General features: G+C 46.6%; 1 protein-coding gene and 1 long non-coding RNA gene across 2 annotated transcripts in view; one reads left to right on the top strand and one right to left on the bottom strand.

Annotated features, from left to right (window-relative positions):
• LOC138365194 (uncharacterized) overlaps window positions 1-17,608 on the bottom strand; it is a 209,800-nt gene that overhangs the window by 106,178 nt on the left and 86,014 nt on the right. The window contains exon 2 of the long non-coding RNA XR_011228758.1: window positions 10,326-10,350. This is a non-coding gene — a long non-coding RNA (uncharacterized lncRNA). The remainder of the gene's footprint in view (window positions 1-10,325; window positions 10,351-17,608) is intronic.
• Window positions 10,657-17,608, top strand: part of LOC123760020 (uncharacterized) — a 70,934-nt gene continuing 63,982 nt past the window's right edge. The window contains exons 1-2 of the mRNA XM_069325753.1: window positions 10,657-10,665; window positions 12,412-12,632. Of these exons, the coding sequence (XP_069181854.1) occupies window positions 10,657-10,665; window positions 12,412-12,632 (230 nt within the window). The remainder of the gene's footprint in view (window positions 10,666-12,411; window positions 12,633-17,608) is intronic.

Raw genomic sequence — 17,608 nt, 5'->3', positions numbered from 1 at the left:
TGCACGAGAGGCCCACATATATATATATATATATATATATATATATATATATATATATATATATATATATATATATATATATATATATATATATATATATATATATATATATATATATATATATATATAACACAAGACATACAGACAGGCAGTGAAGTTCTAAAAGTCTAGTTCAATTAATCAAAATCGAGACCAAACAAAAAAATATTTAACCGTTTCCATAATATATTTTATCATTATTTATTTTAAGTGCGACCGGGATCCCATTTTTCTTCTTTCCATACCTTCCGTTTTCTTTGTTAAAACTGCGACATGCTTGTCCGCTTATGCCTGACCTCTTCTTTACTGTCCTCTCCCCTTCTCTCCGGTTCCTTGTGTCATTAAACACTTACATGTGATCAAACATGCTAATATACCCAATTAAATCACAAAATACTACCACTAATACTAATCATAATAAGATTAATATCAGTTACGTTAATGTCCTAAGTGTTGTTCCCCGCAGTGTGTCAATATGTGCATATATATATATATTTCTAAGTGTGAGTCAATCTGTATAGTTACGGTGTTGTTAACCAGGCAACTGCTACAAACGTACACTGACGTTTCCTTCCATTTTCATTATTTTCCAGCAACATGTGATGAAAGTAAGTCCGGCTTCCCGCCCTCCCGCCCTCTTGTTGACTCACTGGTGGCGCCATCTTGCGCCACCAGTTCTTATTACAGTATTTAGATCAACTCGTCCTCCCCACCCTCCCCATTCCCCTTGTCCCCTCACACAGCCTAGTGCTGACCACCCCCACTTTCCCCCTCTCATACTACACCCCTATTACCCCCCACTCAACCCACTCACGCACACACACACACACACACACACTAACAGTGTGCGTGCGTGTGTATGTGTGAGTGTGTGTATATAAAGCACTCATGATTTTGACTTACTTTCGTCTATTAGGCCAATTTCATGCACTCTTTTGTCGCTTGTAGTGTTCATTGCTTCTTATAGTCACAAGTGCTACATGTATTGAAGTAATGTTTTTTTTATTATTTTTTTTTTTTTGCAGGGATATTCCTGAGCGGGCCCTAAGCCTCTGGCTGACCCACTAAGTGTTGCTTGTTTCTGTCTTCCATGGGCGGAGTATGAGTGTGGTGTTGCTATGGTAGTGTTATGATGATATATATATATATATATATATATATATATATATATATATATATATATATATATATATATATATATATATATATATATATATATATATATATGTAATTTGTTCCTGTTCCATAGACCAATCAAACAGAATTTGACCAACGACAGCTCTTGATAATCTGTCGATGTGTACACTAAGCATGTACGCATGTATGGAGGCACGTATGGAGGCATGTATGGAGGCATGTATGGACGCATGTATGGAGGCATGTAGTCTTGAGTATGTGCATGTGAACAGATACGAATTCCCTATTTCTTGATATTTTATGAACGCATCACTTAACTTACACCAATTTCAGTGTTTCTGTGAGTCTCTGTCTGTTCATGTTTGTGCATCATGTTTATTTCCACACAAAGGTAGGTTGTATAAGCATATGTACACATTAGATAAATTCATATGTCTATGGTTATTTGTAAATTACTACTAATATAGACATTTGTATCTAGATATGTATTGTGTCTATCTTTTGTATCTACTTCCTCGGTGTAGTGGTATTTATAAATACATATTTTTTGTCTGTAGAATCTATAAATTATTTACCTTTCTATTTCAGTGTTTAAGTATATAACTCGTAGTTATATATATATATATATATATATATATATATATATATATATATATATATATATATATATATATATATATATATATATATATATTATTTATTGTGCTCATGTGTGTGTGTGTGTGTGTGTGTGTGTGTGTGTGTGTGTGTGTGTGTGTGTGTGTGTGTGTGTGTGTGTGTGTGTGTGTGTGTGCACGCGTGTGTGTGTATGAACGCGCGCGCGTGTGCGTGCACTCACCATGCCACCGATACATAACGCTGTACTTCGCTATCATTAATTACAAGACGTGAGGCACTCAGATTACTCGCGACACGCCCTGACTACCCCCCCAGGTAGTTAAGTAATTATTCTCTAGTAATTAGAGGCGTAAAGCCCCAACAGGAACAGATCCACAAGGGCCGTGACGAGGATTCGAACCTGCGTCCAAGAGGCGCTCACTAAACCACGCACCATTCCCGTTGTTAGGGGTCACCAAGCCTGTAGTTGATTACGTCGCGACATGGTCAAAAGAATTGCAACCGGGAATTCCACTGACTTCCCACAATGAGGATACATTGTCCGATTTGTTCCACGTTGGAAGAGTCGGCTACTGAGGGAGATTAAAATGAAATAATTGATAAATTGGCCACAATGAAGCCTAGAGGAAAGACTAGTAGTTCTTTCATACATTTATCGCATTGCTTCGTTTCGTTATTTATTTTACGTTTAAAATTTAAATAATTAAATAACATTCCTGTTTTTGTTGTGTTTTGAGATTGATGAGCTCACTGTAGAGCTCACTGTAGAGCTCACTGTAGAGCTCACTGTAGAGCTCACTGTAGAGCTCACTGTAGAGCTCACTGTAGAGCTCACTGTAGAGCTGACTGTAGAGCTCACTGTAGAGCTCACTGTAGAGCTCACTGTAGAGCTCACTGTAGAGCTCACTGTAGAGCTCACTGTAGAGCTCACTGTAGAGCTCACTGTAGAGCTCACTGTAGAGCTCACTGTAGAGCTCACTGTAGAGCTCACTGTAGAGCTCACTGTAGAGCTCACTGTAGAGCTCACTGTAGAGCTCACTGTAGAGCTCACTGTAGAGCTCACTGTAGAGCTCACTGTAGAGCTCACTGTAGAGCTCACTGTAGAGCTCACTGTAGAGCTCACTGTAGAGCTCACTGTAGAGCTCACTGTAGAGCTCACTGTAGAGCTCACTGTAGAGCTCACTGTAGAGCTCACTGTAGAGCTCACTGTAGAGCTCACTGTAGAGCTCACTGTAGAGCTCACTGTAGAGCTCACTGTAAAACCTTTCAAATTACAAGATAGCAATTATGTACTTCCTTTAAAAGTGTATTTTCCTTGTGATTTGATTAGAAGATATGTATAATGAGTTTAAAATGATCTGTCAAGGTGCCTGTTATGTGTGCTGGCTACAACTTAGCTCCAGGACCCGGCTGCGCGCCTAGGAACAATTTGTGCCTAGTATACTAGCTGCATAGTATAGTATACTATATTATATACAACTAGTATACCAGTTGTCAGGATACGAGCACCTCCAACTGCGTGAACGGGAATGGGAATTTTCGGGAGAAAGCGCCAAGCCATTACGACTATATAGCATTGGGTAGAGGTCAGGATAAGGATTTGGGATAGGACGGGGGAAAGGAATGATGCCCAACCACTTGGACGGTCGGGGATTGAACGCCGACCTGCATGAAGCGAGACCGTCGCTCTACCGTCCAGCCCAAGTGGTTGAATATATTAAAAAATTAAAGTGACGCACTAGCCAGCGGCCTCGGCCACTAACAAAGCCTTTACGTCAGGGCTGGCCGTGACGCACTCGTCTATTGTGAGACGAACAAGGCTCTTCCGTCAGGAGAAAATGAGCTTTTTACGTACATTAGTTGGCGGTAGCGGGATAATGAAAGAAAATGGGCTGCTCTCACTCAGATGAGAAAACGCGTTTAAAGACAATATTGTTGTTGTTAAAGATTCGCTACTTGGAACACAAAGTTTCAAGCAGCACGGGCTATGGTGAGCCCGTAATTCTAATTTAAAGACAAGTTAAATATCTAGAATTTCTTAACTCGCGACGGACTGTTGTGAATCTTCTTAATTAAATCTCAGTGACGTCTTTCTTTCAACCATCCTCAAGTTGAAATTGAAATTGAAATTGAAATAAGTTTATTGAGGTAAAATACACACAAAGGGATGAGGTAGCTCAAGCTATTCTCACCCCGTTCAGTACATCGTGTTAATATATACATAGACACATATCACAAATAAACATATTACCAAATCCATCCTCAAGTTGCCCGGTCATCTTCCACTTAGACCAGACCACACACTAGAAGGTGAAGGGACGACGACGTTTCGGTCCGTCCTGGACCATTCTCAAGTCCATTGCGCAGTGTCGCCCGTATTGGGCTATCATCGCGCTCCCGTAACTACACATGAATTCGGAGTGGGGATGGGGGATAGGAAGGTAAAGGGTTACGCCAATAGGAAGGGAAAGGTCGCGATTAAGGTGTATTACCAGGGCCGCAAATGAGCACAGCAAATAAAAAATCCCTAGCATGAGGGGCTGTTACCGCTAAGAGACGGGCTACAAAACGATAAATAGGCTACAACAGAACATATCCATTCCATGAAGGTATTTAAAAGAATAAGCCCGACACGCCATACGTGTTAGTGGCTTTGCAAGAATGTAAAAACATCAATGCTTACAATATAAAAATATATAAAAATATATAAAAATCATCAATATAAAAACATCTTACTCACATAAACCCAACGTACCTTCTTGTATATAAATAAGTAAATAAATACAATTATTGAAGAGAAAAATGTTGAGAAGACTGAGAATATGGATATCGAGGAGAATAAGAATGTTAAGGCTTATAAGACTATATAAAGAATATATATAAGGAAGGTTAAGAGAGGTGGTGCACCATTAGCGTCACGGGAGACCACCAATACACTTCATCTCTGGCTCACTATTACCAAACATTCTTCAACAATTTCTGAAACACCCTGTTGGCTGGTTGTACTCACCTAGTTGTGCTTGCCTCTCAACGGGTGAACAGGTTCCCGAGCCTATTGAACTCTATCTAATCTACATTTGAAACTGTGTGTGGAGTCTGCTTCCACACACACACACACACACACACACACACACACACACACACACACACACACACACACACACACACACATACTCACCTAATTGTGCTTGCAGGGGTTGAGCTCTGGCTCTTTGCTCCCACCTCAAGTGTGTATTAACACATCATGTACTACCGTATAGACACACACGAGGAAGATGGCAGCACACAAACACCTCAGGTGGTGCCAGGAGCCCACTATACTTTTAACGACCCGATCATGTCCCGCTTGTCAAGCGGTATTTATGACGTGTTTTTGGCCTAACCAGAAATTCCTCTTCTACCCAACCCTCCCTCCCCCCCCCTCACATATCTTCCCTTCATATACTTTAAGCTCCCTACAGTCTACAACTCTCTCTCTCTCTCTCTCTCTCTCTCTCTCTCTCTCTCACTCACTTTTCAGAGAGCACAGGCAGTCTTGAGCAACAAGAAAGGGTGGCAGGGACCCCACCCTGCTGATGGAAGAGGAGACAATGACGGGAGAGAAGGGTGAAGAGTGGGAAAGAAGGGGTGAGCAGCGAAGGGGAGAGGGTGAGAGTTATGGAGAGAGAGAGAGAGAGAGAGAGAGAGAGAGAGAGAGAGAGAGAGAGAGAGAGAGAGAGAGAGAGAGAGAGAGAAGGCCAGGTGTAGAAGGGGGAACTGAATAACAGAACACAAAAGCTGGGACGGGAGACGGGAGATAGCACATTATGAGACACAGACAGAATGAGACGAAACAGAGGCCATGCAGGGATTGTCGCTGTTTTACCTACTCAGACCGAAGTGTCCACGTAGCACGGGCTATGGTGAGCCCGTAATCACATGCTGGGAGTTAGGAGTGGCTGTAGTGGAAGGGAACAGACAGTATGGTGGAAAGGAGTGGGAATTATCAAGGGGAAAGCGCCAAGCCATGATGATTAAATAACACTGGGAAGGGATCAGGACTTGGGATGGGACGCTGGGAAGGGAGAAGATAATATATGGTGAAAACAATAATGTAAGAAGGGAAGGGGCAACAGAGATGGGGAAAAGAGGGAGGAAGAGGGGGGGAGAGGATGACAGAATGAAAGGAGAAAAGTCTGACGGAAGAGAAATAGAAGGAAAAGGGTGAAAGGGGGGGGGTGACAGAATGAAGGAAATGGTAAGTAGGGGAGATGTAGATAAGAAAAATGAAAGAGTAAATAGCATAAAGGGAAGGGAATATATGGAATGAAGTGATACGATAGAAGGAAGGGGAAGGGGGGGAAGAGTTGGAGATGTGGGAAGTATGGGAGATGGAAGAGGATGATAACGGGAAGAAGGAGAGGTAAACAGAGTGAGAGGAGGGAGAGGAAGGGAGAGGGGAGAGGAGGCAGGGAAATGTCAGGGAGCATCACTCCAGCAGCATCATTGTTTACCCGTCTGATGACTCAAGTCCTTTGTTCATTCACTAAGTTTTTTCCCTCCTCCTCTTGCGCCTCCTTCGCCCTCCCTCTTCTTTTGGCCAAGAGAGAGAGAGAGAGAGAGAGAGAGAGAGAGAGAGAGAGAGAGAGAGAGAGAGAGAGAGAGAGAGAGAGAGAGAGAGAGAGACAGACAGACAGACAGAGAGACAGAGAGACAGAGAGACAGAGAGAGAGAGAGAGAGAGAGAGAGAGAGAGAGAGAGAGAGAGAGAGAGAGAGAGAGAGAGAGAGAGAGAGAGAGAGAGAGAGAGAGAGAGAGAGACAGAGAGACAGAGAGATTAAAACCTTGCTATTAGCCAAATATTCAAATCATTCAAATAACCGTCAAAAATCAGGCGTTCGAAACCTGATTCAACCTCAACCAACCAACATATTCAAAATCGGAACCAATTAGCCAAACACTAATACAACAAAAATCCGTCACCAGCAAGGTCTTTCGAACCAGTAAGGCGTTTCGAACGGATGGAAATGTATTTATATATATACGACTCTGATCGTTTAATATGTTTGTGAACGACCTGGCGAACGAGGCTACGGGTAGGCGCTACGGGCATTGGAATTCATTTTTTGTAATGGTAACGGTTGGGGAAATGGGCCATAGCGCTACGCGGCTGCGAATTGAATGTTTTAATTTCGGAAGAGTGTGAATTATATAGTGGGGGGGGAGGGAAGAGGGGGTGGGGGGGTGATGGGCTAGGCAGGGTTGTGGTTATAGGCATGGAGGGTGTGGTTATAGGCATGGAGAGTGTGGTTATAGGCATGGAGGGTGTGGTTATAGGCATGGAGGGTGTGGTTATAGGCATGGAGAGTGTGGTTATAGGCATGGAGGGTGTGGTTATAGGCATGGAGGGTGTGGTTATAGGCATGGAGAGTGTGGTTATAGGCATGGAGGGTGTGGTTATAGGCATGGAGGGTGTGGTTATAGGCATGGAGGGTGTGGTTATAGGCATGGAGGGTGTGGTTATAGGCATGGAGAGTGTGGTTATAGGCATGGAGGGTGTGGTTATAGGCATGGAGGGTGTGGTTATAGGCATGGAGGGTGTGGTTATAGGCATGGAGGGTGTGGTTATAGGTGGAGTGGGGTATGGTTATAGACCAGAGGATGTGGGTATGAACTATAGTACCCAATAACACGGGTTCCTCGTATAAAGACATCACACAATATATAGGAAATATAAAAAATAACGAGTAATGTCGAAAGACCTTACTGTTAAAGAACACAATAAAGTAGCCGTCCCAATTGCAAGTAAAATGACAGGTTGTATAACAAGAACCCTTCGAACATGAGATATCAGCAGGCCAAGACCAGTATTGTTTAAGACACTAGTGCTCTCTAGGGTGGAGTATTGCTGCACACTAACCAGCCCCCCCACCCCCACCCCCCCCCCACCCCCATTCACAGCTAAAGACATTTCTAACTTGAAGAACGTGCAGTGATTTTTTTCCTTCACGAACTCAATCACTTGTCTACATTGCAGGAATTGCAAACTAGTCCCGTTGAGAAGCAAAGGTGCAACAGGTACTCTGAGAGAGAGAGCTCTATCAACATCAGAGGCCCGAGACTTTTCAACACTTTCTCAAGACAAAAAGAGGCATAACTATCCGACCTCTCACAGTGTTCAAAGGAGAACTTGATCAAAATCTCCAAAGGATACCACCAGATCAGCCGGGCAGTGATTCATATGTCAGAATGCGAGCAGCGGCGTCCAACAGCCTGGCTGACCAGACCACTAACCTGGAGGTCTGGTCAGAGACCGGGCCGCAGGGAGACATTGATTCTCAGAATTAACACAAGGAAGACATTAGTTAGTGACAGCTAGAGTTATAGACGAGGTAACTGAGGTTATAGGCGTGGAAACTGAGGTTATAGGTCAACAGGAACAAATGATAGTGCTGGGAGGAGAGGGAGATACTAGGAGAGTGCTGGGAGAGGAGGATACTGGGAAAGGAGGGTGCTGGGAAAGGCGAGGGATGATGTGAGATGTGAAACAGAAAGCTGATGGTGGTTGGACAGATAGAGGAAGGGATAGAGGGAGGGGTGGTTAATGGAACAGGCTGTGATAGTGAGGGAGGGAAGAGCAGTAATCCAATGACCGTCAGGCCAAACTTGACCAAATACAAGAGTGTTTTACCGTGTAGTGGAACTGGTCAGGAGGAAAAGGGAGATTGATCAATTTGACCCTTAAAGACGACGGCGTAACGCCCAATACGTCCTTGTGTGTGTGTATGTGTGTGTGTGTGTGTGTGTGTGTGTGTGTGTGTGTGTGTGTGTGTGTGTGTGTGTGTGTGTGTGTGTGTGTGTGTGTGTGTGTGTGTGTGTGTGTGTGTGTATGTGTGTGTGTATGTATGTGTGTGTGTGTGTGTGTGTGTGTGTGTGTGTGTGTGTGTGTGTGTGTGTGTGTGTGTGTGTGTGTGTGTGTGTGTGTGTAAATATATAACAGATCTGGCGGGTGTTGTTCCTGGATGTTACATTATATATAAAAATATATAAACACTTACTGAATAACCAATACATTCTTGGACAATGACAACTCCTCTGGAAGGTATTGGACTCCTCTGGAAGGTGTTGGACTCCTCTGGAAGGTGTTGGACTCCTCTGGAAGGTGTTGGACTCCTCTGGAAGGTGTTGGACTCCTCTGGAAGGTGTTGGACTCCTCTGGAAGGTGTTGGACTCCTCTGTAAGGTGTTGGACTCCTCTGGAAGGTGTTGGACTCCTCTGGAAGGTGTTGGACTCCTCTGGAAGGTGTTGGACTCCTCTGGAAGGTGTTGGACTCCTCTGGAAGGTGTTGGACTCCTCTGGAAGGTGTTGGACTCCTCTGGAAGGTGTTGGACTCCTCGGGAAGGTGTTGGACTCCTCGGGAAGGTGTTGGACTCCTCTGGAAGGTGTTGGACTCCTCTGTAAGGTGTTGGACTCCTCTGGAAGGTGTTGGACTCCTCTGGAAGGTGTTGGACTCCTCTGTAAGGTGTTGGACTCCTCTGGAAGGTGTTGGACTCCTCTGGAAGGTGTTGGACTCCTCTGGAAGGTGTTGGACTCCTCTGTAAGGTGTTCGACTCCTCTGGAAGGTGTTGGACTCCTCGGGAAGGTGTTGGACTCCTCTGGAAGGTGTTGGACTCCTCGGGAAGGTCCCAGATTCTCGTTGCTCCGACACTGGATTACTGGACACCAATTTCGGCTACGGAGAAGGGTTACAGGTTCCTGGCAGCCACCTGTCACCAGGGCTGCCTCACTGTCGAATGTACGTGACTGTACCCTGTCCTCTACAGGTCGTCTCCCAAGATCCACCTCTTGGGGCGCCAATAGAGTCACCACCGTGACTTGAGCCTCTCTTGACTGCCTCTTGGAGAACCAGCACTCCAGTACTCCTCCAGGGAGTTGCATGATGTATCTACCTTAGTCTTCAAGTACTACCAGCCAAGACGTCCTGCTTGCGGGTCAGTCCTCGTCTTGCTGGAATGGAAACTAGCACGACCCGCCCTCTTGGAATACTAGGGTACAGTGCCGCCCTGAAGGAGCCCGCGCTTCCGCCTCGGGCGTCTACGCCTCGTCACGTGACGTCAGGGTGCTCCCCCATTGGCCACGCCCACCAACGCCCAACCAATCACCGTCTTTACATCCTGAAACTCAGCGTCCTCACATCCAGAGTAATTCTTGGCGGGAAATCTCTCTCTCCTCGAGTGTGGGGTGATCTGACATATCTGCTGTTGAACCCTGGCCTCTGCCTCCTCCCCACCGAACTTATAGGAGGAATAATTCAAAATTTCGGCTTCTCGCCTTTCCCGTATACAATAAAACGGAACTAGATGTCTTCTAGGTCTTGTACAGGTTCGAGAACGACTCTTTATCAGGTGGGAATTTTTTCAAACCGTCAGTTCGCGTAACATTAAGTTATCCACTTACCTTAGTGTGGAAGATCAAATCAATCTAAGATATCCACTTACCTTAGTGTTGAGGGTGAATCCTACCCAAGTTATCCTCGAAGAAGGCGTCACTCACCTTGGCCAAGAACGAAGCTCCGGACCTGCACAAGGAATATTGGTTTAATAATCTTAATTCTTTTAAAGGAATTATGAACACTCATGTAATGAAAATGTGTTCAATTATTTCATAGCGGGATTGGTTTTAGTTTTTTAGGCTTATGGTCTATCAACCACTGGAAGGGTAGACTGCTGGCACAATAGTTTACCAGTAAGTAAATATCAAAAAGAAGACTCTAAGTTTACTTACCAGTCAGTATACTTCAGTCCTGAAAAAAAAGTCCAGGACGAGAGTAAACTATGTGTGTATATATATATATAAGACACTCGCCTGGCGTTCCGCGAGCGCTATGTCATGGGTTCGTATCCTGGCCGGGGAGGATTTACTGGGCGCAAATCCTTAACTGTTAGCGTCTGTTTAACGCAACAGTAAAATGTGTACTTGGATGAAAAAACTATTCTTCGCGGCAGGGGATCGTATTCCAGGGACCATAGGATTAAGGACTTGCCCGAAACGCTACGCGTACTAGTGGCTGTACAAGAATGTAACAACTCTTGTATATATCTCAAATATACTCTCGTTAACGATTGATTGTCGTGTTCGTACTGCGTCCTAACGACCTAACACGACGAACCAACCACGTCGATTAGGTGAACCACCAATTAGGTGAGTACGTCATTAACGAACATGACTAAAGACCAACGGTCGGACTTAATATACATCATGGCCCAGACTCTTAATTACTACACACCAATAACACCAACTTTGCGGCTTTCGTTTTTTTGGGGGGAAAAAGGTGAACCAGCTCGTTAATACCGAAGCTTCTCGTTAAGCAATGTTGTCTTAGTGAGTTTCTTCGTTACTCGCGACTGGCTTATTACCGAGGTGTGGCCCTGGATGTTTGGGTGTGGCCCCTGGATGTTTGGGTGTGGCCCTGGATGTTTGGGTGTGGCCCTGGATGTTTGGGTGTGGCCCTGGATGTCTGGGTGTGGCCCTGGATGTTTGGGTGTGGCCCTGGATGTTTGGGTGTGGCCCTGGATGTTTGGGTGTGGCCCTGGATGTTTGGGTGTGGCCCTGGATGTTTGGGTGTGGCCCTGGATGTTTGGGTGTGGCCCTGGATGTCTGGGTGTGGCCCTGGATGTTTGGGTGTGGCCCTGGATGTTTGGGTGTGGCCCTGGATGTTTGGGTGTGGCCCTGGATGTCTGGGTGTGGCCCTGGATGTTTGGGTGTGGCCCTGGATGTTTGAGTGTGGCCCTGGATGTCTGGGTGTGGCCCTGGATGTTTGGGTGTGGCCCTGGATGTCAGGGTGTGGCCCTGGATGTTTGGGTGTGGCCCTGGATGTTTGGGTGTGGCCCTGGATGTCAGGGTGTGGCCCTGGATGTTTGGGTGTGGCCCTGGATGTTTGGGTGTGGCCCTGGATGTCTGGGTGTGGCCCTGGATGTTTGGGTGTGGCCCTGGATGTTTGGGTGTGGCCCTGGATGTTTGGGTGTGGCCCTGGATGTTTGGGTGTGGCCCTGGATGTTTGGGTGTGGCTCTGAATGTCTGAGTGTGGCCCTGAATGTCTGGGGTGAGGCCCTGGATGTCTGACTGTGGCTCTGAATGCCTGGGTGTGGCTCTGAATGTCTGGGGTGTGGCCCTGGATGTCTGAATGTGGCTCTGAATGCCTGGGTGTGGCTCTGAATGTCTGAATGTGGCCCTGAATGTCTGGGGTGTGGCCCTGAATGTCTGGGGTGTGGCCCTGAATGTCTGGGTATGACGGTGAATATTAATTTATTAATCCATTCTGTGTTAATATTCTCCTTTCTTCCATTATCTTTCACTATTATTTTCTTCCCAAGTCCTTTTTACTCGAGTATCACTATCTCTCTCTCTCTCTCTCTCTCTCTCTCTCTCTCTCTCTCTCTCTCTCTCTCTCTCTCTCTCTCTCTCTCTCTCTCTCTCTCTCTCTTCTCTCCTCGTCTCCTGGAAGACAGGGAAGTAGGGGGGTTATCTTAAGGTTATCTTGAGATGATTTCGGGGCTTTAGTGTCCCCGCGGCCCGGTCCTCGACCAGGCCTCTAGTCGTGCAGGGGTGCGGGGTGCCAGTTCGGTGCAGCTAACTCCAGCCTCCGGCTTCTTCCCCTTCCCCCTGCCAGGTTCAAGTGTGGAAGCGAAGATGTTGGGTGGTGGTCCGCGGAGATCGGTCTCCGGAGGACGGCGTAGCCAGGACCGGGACTCTAAGCCTCAGTGTGGAGATCTACACGCGGCACGAGGGCTCAAACCATCCTACCGAGGGCACCATCCTCCACCTCGACCTGGTGCACCGGATACGAAGGGCAAAATCCAAGTAAGTACTCAAGGAGAAGGTTCAGGAGCTAAGTAAGTACTCTAGGAGAAGGTTCAGGAGCTAAGTAAGTACTCTAGGAGAAGGTTCAGGAGCTAAGTAAGTACTCAAGGAGAAGGTTCAGGAGCTAAGTAAGTACTCAAGGAGAAAGTTCAGAAGCTAAGTAAGTACTCAAGGAGAAGGTTCAGGAGCTAAGTACTCAAGGAGAAGGTTCAGGAGCTAAGTAAGTACTCAAGGAGAAGGTTCAGGAGCTAAGTAAGTACTCAAGGAGAAGAAGGTTTACAGGTAAAAAGGTTTTTTTTCCAGGTCCAATCGAGTCAAGGTATCAGACCTTGATACCAGGTATCAGGTAAGAGGGTCAGACCAGTAAGTCATGGAAAGCACATTTGGTATGTCTACTAAGTTTAAGCAGCAGCACAAGACCGTAACTTTAATACCATGTGTGTACAGGAACTAAAGTTAGTTGTAGTGGCGAATTCATCCTTGATTGTTCACTGTAGCTTACATTGTTCATTCACACTGGTACATTGTACAGCAAGAGACAGACAGATACACATACTGATACATTGTACAGCAAGAGACAGACACTGTCAGACGGGTAAGAAGAGACAGGCAAAAAAGAGTTAGGAAAAATTGACAAAAATATGTGGGAAAAAAAAGAGAGATTCGGAGAAAGAAATATGCAGGGAGAGGGAAGGAAATACAGAAATAAAAGAGAGGGTGAGAGAGAAAAAATGGACAGAGGGATAAAGAGAGTAGAGATATGTAAAGTGATGAATGGATAGAATATAATAATGCATAACACTAACACCAATAGACAGCTGGATAGACAATACAGAAAAAGAAACTAGGACCCACAAACAGAGAAGAGGAAGATAAAGAGAAGAGGGATATATAAAGATAAGAGAGAGATAGAGAGGAGAGGAGAGAAGAGAGAGAGAGAGAGAGAGAGAGAGAGAGAGAGAGAGAGAGAGAGAGAGAGAGAGAGAGAGAGAGAGAGAGAGAGAGAGAGAGAGAGAGACAGACAGACAGACAGACAGACAGACAGACAGACAGACAGACAGACAGACAGACAGACAGACAGACAGACAGACAGACAGAGCCCCAAGCTATCACAACCCCCAAACAGTATACTCATTTCAGGTGCCTAGACACCTGCTTGACACCAGTTCCCTCTCCTGTCAAACACAACCTGATACTAGTGTTGACAGCAGCTCCTGGTGTGTGTGACAGCCTCCCCGCTGTCAACCTGTCACACAACAACAACAACAACAACAACAACAACCTCTCTTCGAACAATGAAAAACTTTCCTGTTTAAAGTGTGTTGGTGTCAGTCTCTTGTCCATATTGTTCTGGTGGTGGTGGGTGTTGTAAGTGTTCCAGGGTCTGGTGGTGGTGGGTGTTGTAAGTGTTCCAGGGTCTGGTGGTGGTGGGTGTTGTAAGTGTTCCAGGGTCTGGTGGTGGTGGGTGTTGTAAGTGTTCCAGGGTCTGGTGGTGGTGGGTGTTGTAAGTGTTCCAGGGTATGGTGGTGGTGGGTGTTGTAAGTGTTCCAGGGTCTGGTGGTGGTGGGTGTTGTAAGTGTTCCAGGGTCTGGTGGTGGTGGGTGTTGTAAGTGTTCCAGCGTCTGGTGGTGGTGGGTGTTGTAAGTGTTCCAGGGTCTGGTGGTGGTGGGTGTTGTAAGTGTTCCAGGGTCTGGTGGTGGTGGGTGTTGTAAGTGTTCCAGGGTCTGGTGGTGGTGGGTGTTGTAAGTGTTCCAGGGTCTGGTGGTGGTGGGTGTTGTAAGTGTTCCAGGGTCTGGTGGTGGTGGGTGTTGTAAGTGTTCCAGGGTCTGGTGGTGGTGGGTGTTGTAAGTGTTCCAGCGTCTGGTGGTGGGTGTTGAAAGTGTTCCAGCGTCTGGTGGTGGTGGGTGTTGAAAGTGTTCCAGGGTCTGGTGGTGGTGGGTGTTGTAAGTGTTCCAGGGTCTGGTGGTGGTGGGTGTTGTAAGTGTTCCAGGGTCTGGTGGTGGTGGGTGTTGTAAGTGTTCCAGGGTCTGGTGGTGGTGGGTGTTGTAAGTGTTCCAGGGTCTGGTGGTGGTGGGTGTTGAAAGTGTTCCAGCGTCTGGTGGTGGTGGGTGTTGTAAGTGTTCCAGGGTCTGGTGGTGGTGGGTGTTGTAAGTGTTCCAGCGTCTGGTGGTGGTGGGTGTTGTAAGTGTTCCAGGGTCTGGTGGTGGTGGGTGTTGTAAGTGTTCCAGGGTCTGGTGGTGGTGGGTGTTGTAAGTGTTCCAGCGTCTGGTGGTGGTGGGTGTTGTAAGTGTTCCAGCGTCTGGTGGTGGTGGGTGTTGAAAGTGTTCCAGCGTCTGGTGGTGGTGGGTGTTGTAAGTGTTCCAGGGTCTGGTGGTGGTGGGTGTTGTAAGTGTTCCAGGGTCTGGTGGTGGTGGGTGTTGTAAGTGTTCCAGGGTCTGGTGGTGGTGGGTGTTGTAAGTGTTCCAGCGTCTGGTGGTGGTGGGTGTTGTAAGTGTTCCAGCGTCTGGTGGTGGTGGGTGTTGTAAGTGTTCCAGCGTCTGGTGGTGCCAGTGGCGGTGCTGCCCTGTCTCCTCCGCATCTTTTCAACATCAATGATCTCATTGATACATTAAAGAAGGTGATTAAAACAAAGAACACGACGGGGAAGAGAGGGGAAGGAGGAGGGGGGAGAGAGAAAGAGGAGGAGGGGGGGGGTAGGAAGAGGGGGGGAGGGTGGAGTGTGGGGGGAGGGGACGTGAAGGTGAGTTTCACAATGAGGAAGGAAGGTTTCTTACCATTATTGGGTCGGGTTAATGGTCTAAACTTTAGGTGTCGTAATGTAATTATTGTCACTGTAGCGCCCTTGTGGAGAGAGAGGGAGTGGGGGGGGGGCTCTTTTGTCAAGCTCTATTTGGTGGGGGAAGGAGAGTGGGGGCTCTTTTGTCAAGCTCTATTTGGTGGGGTGGGAGAGTGGGGGCTCTTTTGTCAAGCTCTATTTGGTGGGGGGGGAGAGTGGGGGCTCTTTTGTCAAGCTCTATTTGGTGGGGGGGAGAGTGGGGGCTCTTTTGTCAAGCTCTATTTAGTGGGCAGGGAGAGTGGGGGCTCTTTTGTCAAGCTCTATTTGGTGGGGTGGGAGAGTGGGGGCTCTTTTGTCAAGCTCTATTTGGTGGGGTGGGAGAGTGGGGGCTCTTTTGTCAAGCTCTATTTGGTGGGGGAAGGAGAGTGGGGGCTCTTTTGTCAAGCTCTATTTAGTGGGGAGGGAGAAATGAGTCTTCGTAAACACTTAAGAACAAGGGCTACAATACTCCAACATTTCAAATCAGATGTGTTACCCTGCGGGGATCGGTGCTGCGTCCTTAGCTCCCGACTCAAGGCGGGAGAGATATATGGAACATATATAGGGAGGAAGTGTGGGATCAGGCAGGTTGTGAAGCATGTCCAGGGCATCGGCAACAGCCTTATAGACCAGGTTATACCCCCCCCCCCCTCAAAATGGACCTAGGCCTGAATGCTTGAAGTAGAACTCTGGAAATCCATCACAGGAAAGACTCAAGTGTGACTTGAAACACTTACAGTATATCCTTTGTGGATCTCGCAAGAAATCCTTTGTGGCGTCCTAGCTATAGCTTAGATATCCCACCGCTGGGCCCTAGGCGACGGCCTGGTCGACGACCGGGCCGCGGGGACACTAAAGCCCCGAAATCATCTCAAGATAACCTCAAGATAGACATAACCAAGGTACCTCAGGCTTGCGTTCTGCCTCCACTCTATACTCAAGAAAGATAGCAAGTAAGTGGTGTGTGCTAGAGTCGTGTCGCCAGCGAGGCGGGGCCCGGGAGCCAAAGCTCATGCCTCACAGACAACACAAACTACCCCCCCCCCCTCCCCCTATAGCACCACACACACACTCCTCCTTAATCGGATTCTACTATTGGATTCCCATTCCTGAAATTCCTGACGGGGACACAGCAGGAGATTCCTAAGACTCCCCCACTACCTCACCTTCGTCTTTCCTGCCCTTACCTCCCTCCTCCTCCCTCACCACCCTCCCTTACCTTCTGGACCCCCTTACCTTCTGGATCCCCCTTACCTTCTGGATCCCCTTACCTTCTGGACCCCCTTACCTTCTGGACCCCCTTACCTTCTGGACCCCCTTACCTTCTGGACCCCCTTACCTCTTCTGGACCCCCTTACCTTCTGGATCCCCCTTACCTTCTGGACCCCCTTACCTTCTGGACCCCCTTACCTTCTGGACCCCCTTACCTTCTGGACCCCCTTACCTTCTGGACCCCCTTACCTTCTGGACCCCCTTACCTCTTCCGGACCTCAGCTCTCTGTCCCCGGCACTAGCTACTCGTCAGCATTAATCTCTCAATCCACTTTACCCAGCACCCATATATCATCCATATCACCCATATATCATCCATATCACCCATATATCATCCATATCACCCATTTATCATCCATATCACCCATATATCATCCATGTCACCCATATATCATCCATATCACCCATATATCATCCATATCACCCATATATTATCCATATCACCCATATATCATCCATATCACCCATATATCAGCCATATCACCCATATATTATCCATATCACCCATATATTATCCATATCACCCATATATCATCCATATCACCCATATATCATCCATATCACCCATATATCATCCATATCACCCATATATCATCCATATCACCCATATATCATCCATATCACCCATATATCATCCATATCACCCATATATTATCCATATCACCCATATATCATCCATATCACCCATATATCATCCATATCACCCATATATTATCCATATCACCCATATATCATCCATATCACCCATATATCATCCATATCACCCATATATCATCCATATCACCCATATATCATCCATATCACCCATATATCATGCATATCACCCATATATCATCCATATCACCCATATATTATCCATATCACCCATATATCATCCATATCACCCATA

Source organism: Procambarus clarkii, chromosome 16 (genome assembly GCF_040958095.1).
Source record: "Procambarus clarkii isolate CNS0578487 chromosome 16, FALCON_Pclarkii_2.0, whole genome shotgun sequence".
Classification (NCBI taxonomy): Eukaryota; Metazoa; Arthropoda; class Malacostraca; order Decapoda; family Cambaridae; genus Procambarus; species Procambarus clarkii.
The sequence above is the reverse complement of the archived record's forward strand: the minus strand, read 5'-3'. Positions and strand labels throughout refer to the sequence as shown.